This window comes from Aquarana catesbeiana, linkage group LG06 (assembly GCF_042186555.1).
Source record: "Aquarana catesbeiana isolate 2022-GZ linkage group LG06, ASM4218655v1, whole genome shotgun sequence".
NCBI classification, from domain to species: Eukaryota; Metazoa; Chordata; class Amphibia; order Anura; family Ranidae; genus Aquarana; species Aquarana catesbeiana.
Window position 1 is genome coordinate 357,257,603 of NC_133329.1, and position 18,400 is coordinate 357,276,002.

Sequence of the window (18,400 nt, forward strand, 5' to 3'; positions counted from 1 at the left end):
GCTGTACTGTATACTATTGAATCCATTGGTGATATGCCTGTACTTTTATTAAGTGTTATTGTATTATCATGTTTTGTCCGTTGCATCAATAAATGAATTATTATTTTTATTACTGCCGTTACTTGCTCCTTATGGTTACCCTTAATTACTGTACCGTAATAGTCCAATATGCCCCATTCTTTGGTCGCCTGACTGGGGATCAGGCTTCCAACCCCTTTTTGATAGCAATGAAACAAGCGAACAATGATCTTGTTCATGTAAATACAGAAATGTAAAAGAGTGACTGCATAAAAAAGACCAACTTGTCCATCAAATCTTCTCCTTTTTTTGGATTAGATTTTTTATGTTTGTTTTTGTTTTATTTTTTGCTTTTGTAAATCAATTCATGTACAAATGAGGTATTTGTGTGCTCAAAACTCAAAAAGCAAGAACAAATTCAAGGACAGAAATACAAACTCCGGCCATTGCCCTGGAAATAAGGGTCAACTGTTAGCTGGGAATGTGTACAACTACATTGCTTCATACATTCAGAAAGAAACTTTAAAAAAAAAGTTTTTGCTCTAAAATCAGCCGACGGGAGCTCTGAAATAGCAGTCCAGCCTCCCATCCTCCTAAACATCCTATAGCAAGCACTTTGAAAAATCATTAACCAGCACACATACCAGAACTCTTCCCAACCCTCTGCCTATCTATGCGAGACAAGAAGAAGCTTTACATTCCAGTATGAGAACATAGCTCTGTGATATCCAATTCTGCACAAGTCATGACTCCAGCAAGAAGTCACACACTGATTAGCAGTACGCTTGGCTTTGTGCTCCTGTTTGGGTTGTACCTTCCTTCCAGTCCTGCAGATTCCACATCATACAGTGAGTGCAACACACAGCAATATTTATTGCAGGATATACATTGTTGTGTAACAGCACAGGAAGTAATTACCTAAGCTTGTATAATTGTCTAATGTGCCTTTCTGCACTATATGCATATATCAAACTGAAAAAAATAATTTTATATATATATATATATATATATATATATATATATATATATATATAATTATTATTATTATTATTATTATTGATTTAAAAAATATTTTTAAAATGTTATTTTATTTTTTCAATTTGATATTGGGATCTTTTTAAAAGAAGGATTGATCTAGTGTTGCTCTAAATCTGGGTGAATTGACTTAAGTCTTTAAAAATACCAACAGAGGGTGCTTTATGGACAATGGATTGGCAGTGAGTCCTGTAGTGTGGGTGCTGTATAAAAGAATTCACCCGATCCAAAGATGACAATGATGATATGTTTATAGTTTACTTTGTAGCAGATTCAGTTTTTACATCCTGGGTGTACCATATTTCTTTTGCTGTATTAGAAGTACAGACTCATAGATATCCCCTCTAGTGGCTAAATGTATTTCAATACTCTGATTTATTGTCAAATAATTTTTAGAGAGACAATACAGGTCATATAAACAGATTTAAAATGCAAAGGAACATATTTACTTTGTGCATTAAAATCAAGTTACAGCATTTATATGTTAACCAACAGAAATATATGGTTCAATGAGCAACATAATATCCGCCCACATATTAAAGCAGAATTAAACTCTCCCAAACAACATTAAAGTGTCACTAAACCCACATCATAAAAAAAAGAAAAAAGCTATCAATAAATGGTGGTATTACATGCTGTTCATTCTCACTCAGTCACTATGAGATTCGTTTTCTGTATTCTACAAAGAATCTGGTTGATCCTGCAGCTCTCTATCTCCTCCTTCTGTCCATGTCCCCAATTCAGCTAGAGAGTTTGCACCTGTGGTGGCAGCTCTGCTGAGCATTTCCTCCCTATCACATCTGAGCAGCCCATAGGACTATTGAGTCACACATGTGGGTGTATACACAGTGGTAAATTACAGCCCACTCCTTCCCTCCTCCTCCATGTCCACTAACCAGCTAAACACAATGGAGGTGGTATATTACATGTAGATTAATGGAGGCTTCATCTCCCTCTTATTCTAAGACACAGGCTGGAGGGGCGTGACACAGCCTGTAACTGGCAGAAATCCACCCACACCATGGTATTGACAAAAAATAATAAAGATTTGATTTAAAATACTGTATATAGTTTATTTGTATAACAATTTAAAACAGTTTATTAATATTAATTATTTCTTTTTACTCTGTATTTCAAAGGTTGTTTTTTTAAAAATTTTGAACATATATATATTTTCCTTTACTTGCACAATAATGCACACTTACCTCTGATACTTCTCCAGAAATGCAAAGTAGGTGCTCCCTACCACTGCTCCATCGCCATTGCTGTCATCTTCTGTTCTTCTTCCAGGTCCATTGTCTTCTTTCTTCGGCCATTGGGCAGCCACTGATACACATGCATTCTAAAGTTACAATTTCCTGGCATCCAGCACCATTCTCGCCATTTCACAAATGGCAGGAAAGGACTGGGACCCATTCAGTGTACAAACAAAATAGTTTGTACATTTCTTTTTTAGTTTCTACAAGTAAAAGAGTTTGTTTGGCGGAATAGAACCAAAAAAACTCTATCTGCTTTTTTTTAAAAAAAAAACTATGCTCCGCCTTAAAAGGATACGGTCACTTCTTCCATTCAGGGTGACAACACTCTCTCCCTATCTCCCATTTTTCACCTTGTTTTGCTCTCTTACAATTAGCCATGCCAAAGCACATTGTTGTATTGGCATACTCCACTGTTTTCACCATCAGGAAAACCGTCCTCCGACATGACAAGCAGCAAACTTGCAACAGACAAGAAGTATGTAGAATTAGGGGGTACATGTGAAGAGGAGTGCTGATATGCAAACAAAGGTTTTGAAAAAGGTGAAAATCGTATACTATTTAAATTCCCAGATAGCAAGAAATTGTGCTGCAAGATTAAAAATGACTTGCTCAGCTATTGCTAGACTTGCCAGACTTCACAAGCACACAATTGCAGCAAGTCCGCATTGCATGATTCCAGATCAACTTTCTTTTCAAACATTCTGCAAGCCTGCTACAAGTTCTGGTTCAGTTATGTTGGCAATAGTCATCCCACCACAGGGGTCACTGTGGCTGAATTTTCATGCTGCAGACTTGCAGAGCTCTTGCTGTAGACTCACCACTGCAACTTTGCTCTTGCTAGAGACTTGCCATGCAAAATTGCTACAAATTGGAAAAGTGTCAACTAGAACTTGTGCTTCAAGTGCTCTGCAAGCGTATAACTTGCCAGTGAAAATGTGCAGCAAGTTGACAGTTTTACAATTCAACACTGCCACAAATTTGTAGCAAGTTATCCTAGCTATCTTGGAAAATAAACATGACAATTGTTTCCCAGATAGCAAGCAATTGAGCTGCAAGTTTAAAAACGACTTGTTAAGCTATTCCTAGACTTGCCAAGTTTATTGCACAATTGCAGCAAATCCGCATTGCATGACTCCAGACCAACTATCTTTACAAACATTCTGCAATTCTGCTGCAAGTTCTGGTTCTGTTACGTTGTGCAACAGGGGGCACTGTGACTTGCGGAGATCTTGCTGTAGACTCACCGCTGCAACTTTGCTCTTGCTAGAGACTTGCCACGCAAATTTGCCACAAATTGGAAAAGTGTCAACTAGAGCTTGTGCTTCAAGTGCTCTGCAAGTGTACAATTTGCCAGTGAAAATGTGCAGCAAGTTAATAGACTTACAATTCAACACTGCCACAAATGTGTGGCAAGTTATCCTTGCTATCTGTGTTATGATTTCTGCTTTAACAGGCTAAATGCCATTCAGATTTGGTTTACATATATATGATGTGCTGAGACTTAAACAAATATATTTTTGCAGGTCCAGATCCATTTATTTTAGAAAGCAGAGAGAACCATTTGTGCATTTCGGTCAACAAAACCGGCCTATTTCTGTCAAGCTGTGAGCCCTTTAATAATGACATACGATGGATGTGGGGTACAGGACAGCGACTGTACAACCTGGGAAGCAGGAAGTGCCTCGGACTGGACCTCCAATATCCCGCAGAGCCCCTAGCAATGGTTGAATGTGATTCCGACCATCACACCCTGAGCTGGCAGTGCAACAATGGCCTTCTGATTGGTATCAACAATTACAAGCTTGCTGCTGTTGGAGAAAAAGTGATTGCCAGCAAACAATTATTACATACATGGAGAGGTTATGGATCTTTTCGTGACAATTTATGCGACTACAATTTCCAAGGTGACTTTTAACTTTTTAAGTTTACACACAACTCATTTACAGATTCAGTATGTAAAAAATAGGGGATGCAGCCTGATTTTTTTATACTGGACTTGATTAACCACTTTCCTTCTGCGGTATAGCAGAATGAAAGCTACAGTGTGGGCTTCCAGTGCCAGGAGGGTGTCAATAGACATCCCCCTGTGATTGCGCTGCTCACAGTCCTTTGAACTCAGCTTATCACAGATCGGGGTAAAGGGTCAAACACAGCGGGCTCTTTACTACACGATCAGCTGTCAGCCAATGAAGTAAATCAAAAGTAAATCAAAGCCGGTTATCGACTTTTTTTCTCCTCACGATCAGCGTCAGGAGAAAAAAATAAAGCCAGTAACCGACTTCTGTTACAGGGACATCGGTCCCTGCCTTGGTGCCTACCAGTGCTGTTAATTAGTGCCACAAAGTGCCACCTATCAGTGTCCACCAGTGCCGCTAATCAGTGCCCACCAGTGCCACCTATCAGTGCCCATCACCGCCACCTATCAGTGTCCATCCGTGCCCATCAGTGCTGCCAATCAGTGCATCATCATCAGTGTCACCTATCAGTGCTGCCTACCAGTGCTGCCTACCAGTGCCTATGGGTGCCCATCAATGCTGCCTATTAGTGCCCATTAGTGCCCATCAGTGCCACCTATCAGTGCTGCCTATCAGTGCCCCCTTTTAGTGCCCTTCAGTGCCGCCTATCAGTACCCATCAGTGCCACCTATCAGTGCAGCCTCATCAGTGCCTCCTCATCAGTGCCCACCAGTGCTGCCTCATCAGTGCCCATTAGTGCAGCCTCATCAGTGCCCATCGGTGCAGCCTCATCAGTACCCATCAGTGCCGCCTCATCATTGCCACCTCATCAGTGCCCATCAGTGCTGCCTCATAAGCGCACATCAGTGAAGGAGAAAAATCACCTTTTGCTAAATTTTATAACTATGAAAAATGTTTTCTTTTTTTTTTTCAAAATTTTCGGTCTTTTTTTGTTTCTTTAGCAAAAAATCAAAAAATTAATGGTGATTAAATACCACCCAAAGAAAGTTCCATTTGTGTGAAAAAAAAATGATAAAATGTCATCACCAACTCCTTCCGACGCGTTGCTTCACAGGTCATGTGACTTTCTCAAGGGAAATGAAGCCATGTGACGAATGTTGCGGTATAAGAGCTACGATTTGTATATCGGTTACCACGGTGACGCATGAGTCATTGGATCATCTTGCCATCAATCACACTAATAATACTCTTCATTGTGTGGAAATTTATACATAGTATTACACAATCCATATATATAGTATTGCACAATCCATATAGCGTTAACTGGCTTAAAACTTATATACAGCTATGTGCTTTAAAATATTATATTAAAACTATTGTGACCCTTTTTGTGAATGTTATGACCCTTTTTTAAAATTAAAACTCACTTATATCTAAAAGGCTTATTTGGCTCCATCTAGTGGCATATATCAAAAACACTTATCAAAAATCATAAATAAAGCAGTTCAGATCAAAAATCCATCTTGATTCGCTTTTACTCAGCTCTCTAACTTTATTACTTCCCCTCCAGTGGGGTTTGTATTTATCAACTGCCCAAAACTTGAGGCCTGTAGGGTTTTTATTATGACACTGTGCAAAATGTCTGGAGACACTGTGTTTCGGGAAACCGTTCCTAATGTTCTGTATGTATTCTTGTATTCTCTTCCACATTGGTCGGCTTGGTTCTTCCTACATTTTGCAATGAACAGGGACATTGCAATATGTACACTACCCCTTCTGTTCTGCATGATATGAATTCTTTTATTAGTATTCTTTATTTGTGGTACTAGAGATGAATTTATTGCATTTTTGAGCATTTAGATTGGTGCTTCTACACACATAGCACCTTTTACAAGGAAAAAGACCTTTTCCCTGAAAGAACGTAAATTCATGTGATTTTTTTCGGTGGATCTGGACAATTTTTTGCTATTAAATCTCTTAATGTGGGTGCCCTTTTATATACAAATTTCGTTTTTTCCGGTAAAATAGTCCGTAACTGTCTATCCGCTCTGAGGAGTGGCCAATATTTTTTGAAAATTTGTTCTATTTGTCTATGTTGAACCCGCTGAACCTGCCAAATTTTGATCCATGCACTGAATGGCTGGCTTTAAAAAGATGTCCCCAGGACAGGTGTCCCCATTGGAGGACTTATGCTGCGTACACACGGCCGAACGTCCCGACAGAAAAAGTCTGATGGGAGCTTTTGGTCGGACATTCCGACCGTGTGTATGCCCCATCAGACTTTTTCTGTCGGCATTTCCGACGGACTCAGATATAGAACATGTTCTACATCTTTCCGTTGGAAATGCCGACGGAGTTTAGCCCGTTGGCAAGTCCACTCGTGTGTACGCGGCTTTACCCTTAATTCTTATTAAGGGACAGCTCTAAAATGTTAAAATCTTAGAAGTGAATTTTCTTCCCTGCGCCTCAATGAGACAACGAAGGAAAAATAATTCTAGACACAGACAGTCATGTGTTTAATTCTACCTTGTGTTGTGTAGTCTTTATCAATTACGCCTGTGCTGCCTCTTTTAATTTTGCCATACTGATAAATTATTACTTTGTCTTTCAGAAATCTTTACTCTTAAAGGGAATTCCAGGGGAAAGCCTTGTGTATTTCCATTTAAATTCCAAAACAGCTGGTTCCATGAATGTACTACCATTGGAAGACCTGAAGGAATGCCATTTTGTGCCACCACTGTGTCCTTTGACAAGCACAAAAAATGGGGATACTGTCCCACATATGGTAAAGTTTACATGATCTAAATTCAAATATATCTAGCAAAACGTAGTAAAAAAAGTAGAACTAAAAGCAAAACTTTGCAGGGACCAGCCCAATTTTGATCCATCTATGGGCGTTTCAGCTCGAGAAGAGTTGATCTAATGATGGACCTCTCTCAAGCGGGACTATTGGTATATTTTCGTGTTATCGGCACTTGGAGCTAAACAGCTGCAGCGCTGATCAGTGTATTTTGAGTCCCGTTGTCGGAATACAATAGGGTAAGGGGGGAGGATTCCACCATCCACCTCCCTTGTGTGGATGGAGGAACTGCTCAGTTATTTCAAACGAAAAACAAAACTCATCTATGGCTAGCTTAAGGGAGAGTTATAATCACTGTCAGATAATTTTTGCCAGTTGTGTCCCATTGGGGAGATTTCCCTTTACTTCTTATCATATAGCCAAAACAGGAAGTAAAAGGAAATCCATCCAACATGAGAAAATCTCTGGTTGTTATCAGGGTTGCAAGAACTAGTGTCCTTATTGGAAGATTTTCTCTCTATTACTGTTTTATAGACAAAACAAAATTTGTGATTTTCTTTGATTTTCAGTGATAACAGTAAACGGGACAATTAGAGAGGGTGCATCTCCCTAAAGGGGCACAGAGAAGAATGATCCCTGACAGGTTTTCTAATTCGTCTCCACTCTGTCCAAAGCTGAAAAAAATGCAGCTTGGAGCCAAACAACCCTTAGCTTGCTGATTGGATAATGCAGGATCAACACACCAATGAGGTCACCACTCTGCTTTCTCCTCCTGTCTGCAACTACCCAGTGTTAAATTGACAGTACTGTGCAATGCAGTCAGTCCTGAGCCGTGTTGTAAGGAGAATTACAGGAAGCTAATGTAATAAATTTTAATTCTAAAACCCATACTAGCTATATAAAAAAAAACACAAAACAATTTTTAAAGCAATGAATACGTTGATTAAATAGTATATTTTACATATTTGCTGTACAATGCACTGCCAGCCCTCTGAAATCCCACCAAAGTCTAAAAGATACTCCACCCCTATTAAGTAAATTGGTAAGCACACTACTGCATTGGTAGATACCAAACTATGAGTTCACCAACAAAAATACTTGGGCTTTGCTTTAGTTATGCCAGTTGGAGGCCCCTTTCCGGCCTTAGTATTGTAGTGCATTGCATTAATGTACATTAATAATGCAAACTGTGTTGCATGACTCCATCCCATGAGTTAAGGCAGCCCAATAATTCTGAGCTGCACCAATTCATCACTCTGCAACACAGAGCTCCTACTGTATATACATGTTGGGGTGCCATTCAGAATGAAAGACAGAACATTTTCCTAAACTAAGAGTACTTCCGATCCAGCCGGGCCGCAGCCGAGGAAGTCACATCCTCTTCTGCGGCGAGCCCCCCGTTGTCTTCTGGGACATGTTCTCCGGACGTCTCTCCAGAAACCCTCAATTCTGGGACAAGACCACAAAACATGCAGTATTGTCCAACTTTCCTCCCTGCAATACCAGCAGCTATCAGGTATAACCAAATAGCATCTTCGCAGTAAAGCCGGAGTACGGTACCACTGAGACAGGATCTTAAAATTTGTTTCCTGCATTTTCGTGCAGATTGAAGATTCAAATATATTGTGTACTATATTAGCACGCTGCTCCTTCGAAAAGGTTCTATTCAAATCCATCTTCCATCTCCTAAAAAATGGCAGTTGGAAGTCCTCCGGATGTGCGGCTAGCAGAGCGTATATCTTTGAAAGTGTTTGAGGAAGTGGACCACTCCCATTGCAGTATTCTTTAAATGGTGTTAAGTTACGCACATAACTACCTGGGAAGGTTAAAGTATTAAGAAAATGTCTCAGCTGCACCGCTCGCCAGAAATCCAATTAATATGGAGTGGATCCCAATCTCATCATCTGTAATGTAGGCCATGATCCCAAGGTCACAAAATGAGAGGCCTGAAAAAAACCCTGATCCATCTATGCCCCAAAAGTCCCCCTCCTCAAACCTAGCTCAAACTGTGGGTTCCCCAAGATGGGGAATAGTGGGGAGTCTATTGACGATAGTCTATCTTTAGAGGTGAGCCCAAAACCCATATGTAACGTTGGTCCTATCAATGGATGTGTCTTAATAATGGATGGAAGATCACAAAAGCACCATGGGGCCCTTTGTAGTTAAACGCTATCCTGTGCCTACTCTGGTCCTGACCATATTTTCCAGTTCCCATGTCGACTCCAATCGATCAGGCGGCTCAGCAGAACTGCCTGATAGTATTTGTACAGGTCTGGTATCGCTAGCCTGCCGTGTTGTTTAGGTAGGGTCAGCAAGGATCTTCTGATCCTTGGATGTTTGTGTGCCCAAATAAATCCGGTAAGGATGGAGTATCTGTTTAAAGAAATTTTTTGGTATAGCAATGGGTAACACCTGAAATAGATACAAAAACTATGGTAAAACATTAATTTTAATAATAATGCACCTCCCAAACCAGGAGTGGAACCCTCTCTGCCATTTCTTCAAAAGAATCCATACTTTGTGTAATAATGGTGGACAATTTAGCTTATATGTACATGAAAGATCTGCTCTTATAAGAGTTCCCAGATACTTCAGATTGTAAGCTCTAACGAGCAGGGCCCTCTGATTCCTCCTGTATTGATTTGTGTTGTAAGTGTACTGTCTGCCCTCATGTTGTAAAGTGCTGCGCAAACTGTTGGCGCTATATAAATCCTGTTTAATAATAATAATAATAATACTTCAGGGCTTGGTCTGGCCATTTAAATTTATAACTGCACTTCAATGATCTCAGCACATCATTGGAAATTGAAACTCCCATAGCTTCTGATTTCGAAAGGTTGATCTTAAAATAAGACAGGAAGCCATATATCTCAATTTCTTGGAAAAGGTTAGGGAGGGATATCATCAGGTTGGTCATTGAAAAGAGCATATCGTCAGCATATGCAGAGATCTTATACTGCGTCCCTTCAACTGACAAACCCATGATATCCGGATTTGATCGGATCTTGCAAAGTAGTGGCTCCAAAGATAGGGCAAAAATATTCAAATTCTACGTATGCCAGAGACACTGGGATTTGCAATCTTAATTTACTGATCTAACCAACAACAAATAAATCAGCTCTACATCTTTAAGTCTCTACTGATGACTATCAAAGTATAACACAGCTACTGCCAATAAAATAGATACTTGTAGCACCCTGATGTTCAGGCAGGGTTGCTCCTAAAATTACATGCACCCTAAGTCTAGAATTGCTGCACTTCTCTCGTCTGCCACTAGGTGGCCGGATACCTAGTGACATTAGATAAGACAAGGGCAAAGCAAGGACAGGTTAGGATTATATGGGGTATCTCAGCCAATGGGCAGGGGTTTTCTTAAATTCCTTGGCCTGCTGGGAGAACCTATATATTTGGCTTGAATCAGGTGATCGGTGTTCTGTGCCACCTAGACGCCTGTCTGGGTGGACATGTGTTGTGCTGCCCGGGCTGCTAGGCTGGAGTTTGGGTCTATCCTGGGCACATCTGGCTGCTAGGCTGTCTGAGGGCCTATCCAGAAGCAAGAGAGCAGCGTGGGGTTGGGATTGCGGCTTGCAGTCCAACCAGAAGTGACGGTTCTGCCAGCCGGAGAACCTGTCGTGGTCGCCACTAAGGGACCATCCACCTTATTACCAGGGACCACAGTGAGTAGCTCAAGCAAGTACCACAGCAGCATTCTCACCCACCGGGGGCAGTGAAGAATCGAAAAACTTCAGCAGGTGCCAAGCCAGGGACCCAGCCAGTGGGGTGACACTTGAGGAGTAACTGGAGTGCCAGGCCAGGGACCCAGTAGGGAAGTGGGGGTGAGGCTTGAGGAAGATACTAAAGTAAGAAGATTGGAAGAGCTCACGGGATTCAGTGGCAGTGAATCAGCAAGTTTAGTGAGAGAGACTGGGAGCTTAGTGGGCTGAAAATCTACAAGAAGTGATTGTACAGAAAGTAAAGGAGTTCATTACAACTTGTGTTAGGAACTGTCACAAGACTGTTGCCATAGGAGACAGCATTCCTACACATGCAGATGTGGTGTCTTACTGGATGCCTTTCCTGCATGGCTGTCTACCTGTAGAAGTCTCAGAGTCTGCCAATTAGCATTGCAACTACCTAAGGGTGTCCTGGCCCTAACCCTCTCGCCCATAGTTTTGTTTAAGAGAAAATAAATCTCTTTGCATTCAAGAAGTGTCTGGTGACCATGAATCTACTTTGCATTACACCCACTATACCTTGCAACCCACTTTATACAGAAGGATGTCAGCTGACCCTGGCTATGAAGGTTCTCATTAGACTAAAGGAGGCCTGGGACCTTGCTACATACTTCTGAGAGCTTTGCTAATAAAATAATACTAGACATGTAAGTAGCTGGAAAAAACAATAAATTCTGGTATTTACAGCCTCATAAATGAAAGCTATAATAACATCCTTCTCTTTTAAAATTGACAAAACAAGACACTTCTGGTTGTACTTCATTCAAACTGGTGGAGCAACCTGAAAATGGAATTCTGGCTTAACCCCAACTACTCTTAAAACTGTCCCTCCCCCCTCCCAACACCTATGTTTACTAAACTATATAAGAAAAATGTATATACTTACCTATTTTCAGGCAACTCTGGTCACATGATCCCACTCTCTTGTTTTAGCCAACGCCTCTACATGTGAGAGGAGGGAGTGCCGACATCGAATGGGCCATTGATGCATATGGGTGATGTTACCCCTCTAGGATTTACTAGCCCTTGTCGGAGCAGTCTTTCCTGTCCCCGGCCAGCCACCACTGGCTGACGCAGGGGATTACATGACCTGAGTGGCCTGAAAAGCCTAGAATCCTGACCTTGCAAAAGTTCAGTCTTCAGACTTTTTTCTGTTATCTTGGTTCTGATGCCCTCTCCCTTTTCGCTCACTGTCCCCTTTGGATCTTCCCCTTGCCTCCAGGGGACAGTAATGTCCACTTTGAAGACCACACTTCTAGGACAACAGTTTTTGGGAGGAACATTGATCAGGCAAGCAGCACACATTCATTTCTCCATGCCTTATGCCGACAATACATGGTTCGAATCTGAACAGGCCCAGAGTCGAACCGTTAATGGACAGGCTTATTGTACCAAGTTAATTGATCGATCAACTTGGGTACAACCAGTCAGATACTCTTGAGATTATCATGAGCAGCTGAAATAGCCGCAAGCAATAATCACTGTCTTCCCCTGGTGGAGACAGCTTCCCTAGTCCTCCCCTGCCAGGAGAAGTCAATGGCCCGGCAGGAGGGATTCCCGTATCAACACTGTCTGTGTTGATGGGGAAATCGAGCGAATTTCATGGGTTGCAGGTAATAAATTCACTCCTTGTATGGCCAGCCTTATTCGTCCTCTCTGTGCTCTTGTTTTGTGTAATTTCCTCTCCATCTAATGTCAATGGCAAGGTACGGGCTTTGTAAAAAAGTTGTTCCTGACATATTTATCTTAGACTTCAAGAGGTTGAGGTTACCTTTTATTTAAAAGAGAAGTATGGCCAAAGCTTTTTGCTTATTTCACTTATTTCTACATTCCTGTGACCCTGGACTTTAATTTCGAGATCCACTCAGATGCCTGACCAGCAGCTGGCTCAGCCTGTTAGCTCGGCCCTGAAATCCTAAGCCAGGCTTTCCACCCCTTTCACACCCCGGCACTCCAGTGAACGCTGGAGGGCCAGAGCAGAGAGTGGTGATTGACAGCCACCGTTCTCTACTCAGTGAAGATCGAGAACTGAGCGATAAGCAGTTTCTCGGTCTTAGAGCTGAAGCTGGACAAAAAAAAAGTCATACTCACCTATATGGCTGCAGCATCGGTCTAATGCTACAGCCATATAGGTGAGTATGAATGTTTAGGAGTGTGTCTATGGGAATGTTTGACCATTCTTCCAGAAGCGCATTTGTGAGGTCAGGCAATGATGTTGGATGAGAAGGCCAGTCTCCATTCTAATTCACCCCAAAGGTGTTCTATTGTGTTGAGGTCAGGACTCTGTGCAGGCCAGTCAAGTTCCTCCACCCCAATCTCGCTCATCCATGTTTGTATAGACCTTGCTTTGTGCATGTGTCCAAATCATTTGGTGGAGGGGGAATATGGTGTGGGGTTGTTTTTCAGGGATTGGACTTGGCCCCATAGTTCCAGTGAAGGGAGCTCTTAAGACATCAGCATACCAAGACATTTTGGACAATTTCATGCTCCCAACATTGTTGGAACGGTTTGGGGATGGCCCCTTCCTGTTGCAACATGACTGCACATCAGTGCACAAAGCAAGGTCCATAAAGACATGGATGAGCATGTTATTTCTCATTTCGATTCCTTTTCTGCCTAGAACCAGCCTCCCCTTCTCCTGTGCCCTTTGGAATGCCCGCTCTGTTTGTAACAAACTCACCACTGTCGATGACCTATTTATCACAAACTCCTTGAACCTACTTGAGACCTGGATTCAAGAATCTGACTTTCCTTCTCTTGCTGCTCTCTCCTATGGTGGCCTCTTGTGGACTCACTCTCCCAGGCCTAGTGGACGAAAAGGAAGTGGTGTTGGAATCCTCCTATCCCCTCAAAGCACTTTTCAGGTTCTTCATCCACCCCCCTCTCTGTCCCTTTCCTCATTTGAAGCTCACTGTATTCGTCTATTTTCTTCAGTTTCATAGAGAATTGCTGTGATATATCGCCCCCTTGGACCAGTATCAAGCTTCCTTGACGATTTCTCTGCCTGGCTACCCTTCTTTCTCTCTTCTGAAATTCCAACAATCATTCTTGGTGACTTCAACATCCCTGTTAATCTTAACATTCCCGCTACTTCTAAGCTGCTGAGCCTAACATCCTCTTTTGACCTAAAACAATGGACACACACTTCTACTCTGTTGGCAACTGCCTTGACCTCATATTCTCCTACCTATGCACTCTGCACAACCTCTCCAATATTCCTTTTCCTCTCTCTGATCACCACCTTATTAGTTTCACTCTCTCCTTATCTTCCTCCTGCTTGCCTTCCAACTACCAAACTATTACCCGTAGAAACCTTCGCCATCTTAACCCTTCTCTTCTTTTTTCTGCTTCTGTCTACAACAGTTCACTGTCATGCACCCTGGATACCTTCTCCCCCCTCACTACACACAGAATCAGGCCCCAGCCACTACAACCCTGGCAGGCAGACAATACCAGAAGCCTCAAAAATGTAGCCGCGCTCTTGAGCGTCTGTGGTGTAAGACTAAGTCACAGCAAGATTTCAGCCAATATAAATCTACCCTTCAAAAATACCATTCCTGCCTCCATACTGCTAAACAGACCTACTTTCACTCTCATTAACACCCTCTCACGCAGTCCCCATCAACTCTTTTCTATCTTTACCACTCTACTTCGTCCTCTATTACCTCCACCCACTAACTTACTCACTGCCCAGGAGGTTGCTAATCACTTCAAAAATAAGATTGAGACAATTCCTCGCGAGATCTCCACTCTACTTATATCTCCCTCACTTTACACTCATTGTCCTCCTGCACAATCAATACTTCCTTCTTTTAACCCAGCTACTATAGAGGAAGTCACTAAACTTTTTTTTAAAGCCCACCTAATCTACTGCCCCCTGGACCCTGTTCCTTCTCAAATACTACAGTCAACATCTGGCTCAACCTCTCACTCTCTACTGGCATCTTCCCCGACCCTCTAAAACATGCGCTAGTCACTCCCATATCAAAAAAGGCCTCACTAGACCCCACCATTTCTTTACACCCTTTTGCCTCCAAACTCCTTGAACGTTTAGTCTACAACCGAATGATCGACCACCTCATTGAGTATAACCTTTTGATACCCTTCAGTCTGGATTTCACCCACAGCACTCCACAGAAACGGCCCTCCTAAAACTCACAAACGACTTACTAACAGCCAAAACCAATGGTCATTATTCTGTACTCTTACTCTTGGACCTTTCCTCTGCCTGTGACCGCCCCTCCTCCTCAAAAAACTTAGTTTGCTTGGTCTCCATGGCTGCACTGTCCGTTGGTTCAAAACTTCAAATTTTACCTTTCTCATCGCACCTTCAGTGTCACTTACAACTTCACTTCCTTCTTTCCAACTTCCCTTATTGTTGGGGTTCCCTAAGGTTCTGTCCTTGGACCTCTACTATTCTCGATCTACACGTACTCCCTGGGTCAGCTTATAACCTCCCATGGCTTCCACTACCGTTTATGTGCTGATGACACACAACTCTATCTCTCTGCCCCTCAGCTCACCCCATCAGTCTCCTCACGCATCACTGATTTACTAACAGACATATCAGCCTGGATGTCAAACCACTTCCTCAAACTGAATCCATCTAAAAACTGAGCTCTTAATATTTCCTCCCCCACATGCCCCTTCCCCTGACTTCTCTGTCAAGATCACACCTATCAGTCCATCCCCACATGCCAGGTTGCTAGAGGTAACCTTAAACCTCTGAACTGTCCTTTCAGGCCCACTTCCAATCCCTGTCCAAATCATGCCGCCTTAGCCTCCGCAACATTTCCAGAATACGCCCCTTTTTAACAAATGACACCACAAAGCTTCTAATTCACTCCCCGGTTATCTCTCGCCTCGACTACTGCAACTCCCTCCTCATTGGATTACCTTTACATAGACTATCCCCCTTTCAGTCCATAATGAATGTCGCTGCAAGACTCATCCACCTTACCAACCATTCAGAGTCCTCCACCCCTCTCTGCCAATCTCTCCACTGGCTTCCACTGGCTTCCACTCACCCAACGAATAAAATTCAAAGTACTAACAATAATACAAAGCCATCCATAACTCTGCCCCCCAGCTACATCACTAACCTAGTCCCAAAATACCAACCAAGCCACTCTCTTCTGTTCTCCCAAGACCTCCTGCTCTCTAGCTCCCTTTTCCTCCCATGCTCACCTCCAGGATTTCTCCAGTGCTTCTCCCATCCTTTGGAACTACCTAGCCCAATCTGTCTGACTGTCCCCTAATCTATCCATCTTTAGACGGTTCCTGAAAACTCTTTTCTTTAAAGACGCCTATCCTGCTTCTAACTAATACACTGTTTTACTTCCTCTATCAGCTCATCCCCCCACAGCTATTACCTTTTGTATGAATTGACCCTCCCTTTTTAGATTGTAAGCTCTAATGAGCAGCGCCCTCTGATTCCTCTTGTACCAAATCGTAATGTAACTATAATGTCTGCCTTTATTTTGTTAAGCGCTGCGCAAACTGTTGGCGCTATATAAATCCTGTATATTAATAATAATAATGAGCGAGTTTGGGGTGGAGGAACTTGACTGGCTTGCACAGAGTCCTGTGCCCGACCTCACAAATCCGCTTCTGGAAGAATGGTCAAACATTCCCATAGACACACTCCTAAACCTTGTGGACAGCCTTCCCAGAAGAGATGAAGCTGTTATAGCTGCAAAGGGTGGGCCAACTCAATATTGAACCCAACAGACTAAGACTGGGATGCCATTAAAGTTCATGTGCGTGTAAAGGCAGGTGCCCCAATACTTTTGGTAATATAGTGTATATCTGAACAGCAGGAATCCTAACCAACAGGGATGAAGTACATATTTCTTTAATCTAAAACAGATATTTTTATTTTTGTTCTAGGCGATGGCTGTGGTTTGTTATGGGAGGAAAACAATGTCACACATTCCTGCTACCAATTCAATCTCGAGTCTTCTCTCTCCTGGAATCAAGCCCGAGACTCTTGTCAAGCTCAAGGTGGAGATCTGCTAAGCATCACAAATCTTGCTGAACATGAGTATATTTCCAGTAAGTAGACAAATCCTCTCATTATACACACATTAAAAGAGAACAGAAATCTGGCTAATACAGTATTGCGGAAAGCTTGCAGAACATCATATTTTCTTTGTTTCAGATCAAAGTGTAAAGCCCAAAGTGGTAAACCCTTGGTCAAGTTTTTTTGGTTTCTTTTTCCAGTTAGGAAGAGTTTCCTTCAAGACTCAACAGGAACTAAGAGATCTCTCCAAAGAAAATCATCTCTTAGCTACTTGTCTTCAGAACAAATGTCCTTATTGGAAGATTTATCCTCTCACCCTGTTTATGGCTATGACTCAAAATTTTAGATTGAAAGTAGAATGAAAGGCAATATTTCTTTTCACTTTGGATAGAGTAAGGAAGGGTTATAACCCCTGACAGCTGTTCTTTTGCCATTTGTGTCACATTTCAGAGATTACCCTACACTTCCTGTCCCAAGGCCAGAACAGGAAAGGAGAGGAAATCCATCCAAAGTGAGAAATCCCTGGTTGTCATCAGGGTCTCCAGAACTAGTGTCCTCATGGGAAGTTTTCCCCTCTATTACTGTTTGAGGGACGACCCAAAATTTGGAATTTTCTTTTATGTTTCACTTTGATGATAACGGTAAACAAGATAGATAATGGGGCCACAAAGCATTGGAAACCTGATAATTGTTCTAATCCCTCTCCACTCTATCTAAAAAAAAAAAAAAGTCTTTAGTTATACTTTATTCTCACTTTCAGTCCTGGAAACAATGGTCACCAGAAAAATAGAGGAGGTAAATCTCCCCTACGGGCAGGGCTGCCATCAGGGGGGTACAGCCCATACACTTGTAAGGTGCCCCAGCGTCTGGACTGGCAGGGATGTGAGAAGGCGGGGCAGGTGCAGAGGAGCTCTGTGGATGCTCCTGTATATGTGTGAGTCAGTAGGATCCTGCTCTGTCATTAAGCTGACATCGGGCTCTTTGCTGCCACCTCTGGCCATTTCCTGCATGTGCACCCATCTACATGTGGAAACAAGGGCTGGGACTAGGACCACCTTACAAGTAAGGGCTGTTGTGCAGGGGGGGGCTGTGTGTGTGTGTGTCTGTGTACAATGGCGTCACTAGGGGGGGCCCGGGGGGGGGGGCCTGACCCCCCAACATTATGCTGAGCCCCACCATATGCCCCCAATTTAAAAAAAAAACATTTTTTTTTACAAAAAAGCAATGTCTAAGAGGGGGAGCGTCCCCAGTCAGCTCCTGCGGGTGATTCCCCCCCTCTCCCTCTGCTCGCTGACACTGCAGCGCTCACACAACCACAGCCGCCCGATCTACTCCTTCCCCTGCATCCTCATTGGCAGGGAGAAGAGCGAGTTGCAGGAAGGACTCCACCAGGACTCTCAGTTACTGAAAAAACAGACTGATTTCTCCCGTCCTTAGGACAGAAGAACCAGCCTGTAAATTCCAAGAGATGCCAGACCAGCGCTGTCAATAGCATGGGCAGGACAGCAAGAGGAGGCTGGGGAACCCCACAGTGGCAGAACACCAGGGCCTGGTGGCAACACAACCTTTGCAACCCTGATAGTTCTCCCACTGCTTTGGACCCTTATATTTTCTTG

At 42.7% G+C, this 18,400-nt stretch overlaps 1 protein-coding gene across 2 annotated transcripts in view; it reads left to right on the forward strand.

Moving 5' to 3' along the window:
- The first annotated feature begins 580 nt into the window (after positions 1 to 580).
- Positions 581 to 18,400, forward strand: part of PLA2R1 (phospholipase A2 receptor 1) — a 172,537-nt gene continuing 154,717 nt past the window's right edge. For both annotated transcript variants that reach the window (XM_073634071.1, XM_073634072.1), the window contains exons 1-4: positions 581 to 866; positions 3,836 to 4,216; positions 6,840 to 7,013; positions 16,652 to 16,816. In XM_073634071.1, the coding sequence (XP_073490172.1) occupies positions 764 to 866; positions 3,836 to 4,216; positions 6,840 to 7,013; positions 16,652 to 16,816 (823 nt within the window). In that variant the 5' untranslated portion in view covers positions 581 to 763. The remainder of the gene's footprint in view (positions 867 to 3,835; positions 4,217 to 6,839; positions 7,014 to 16,651; positions 16,817 to 18,400) is intronic.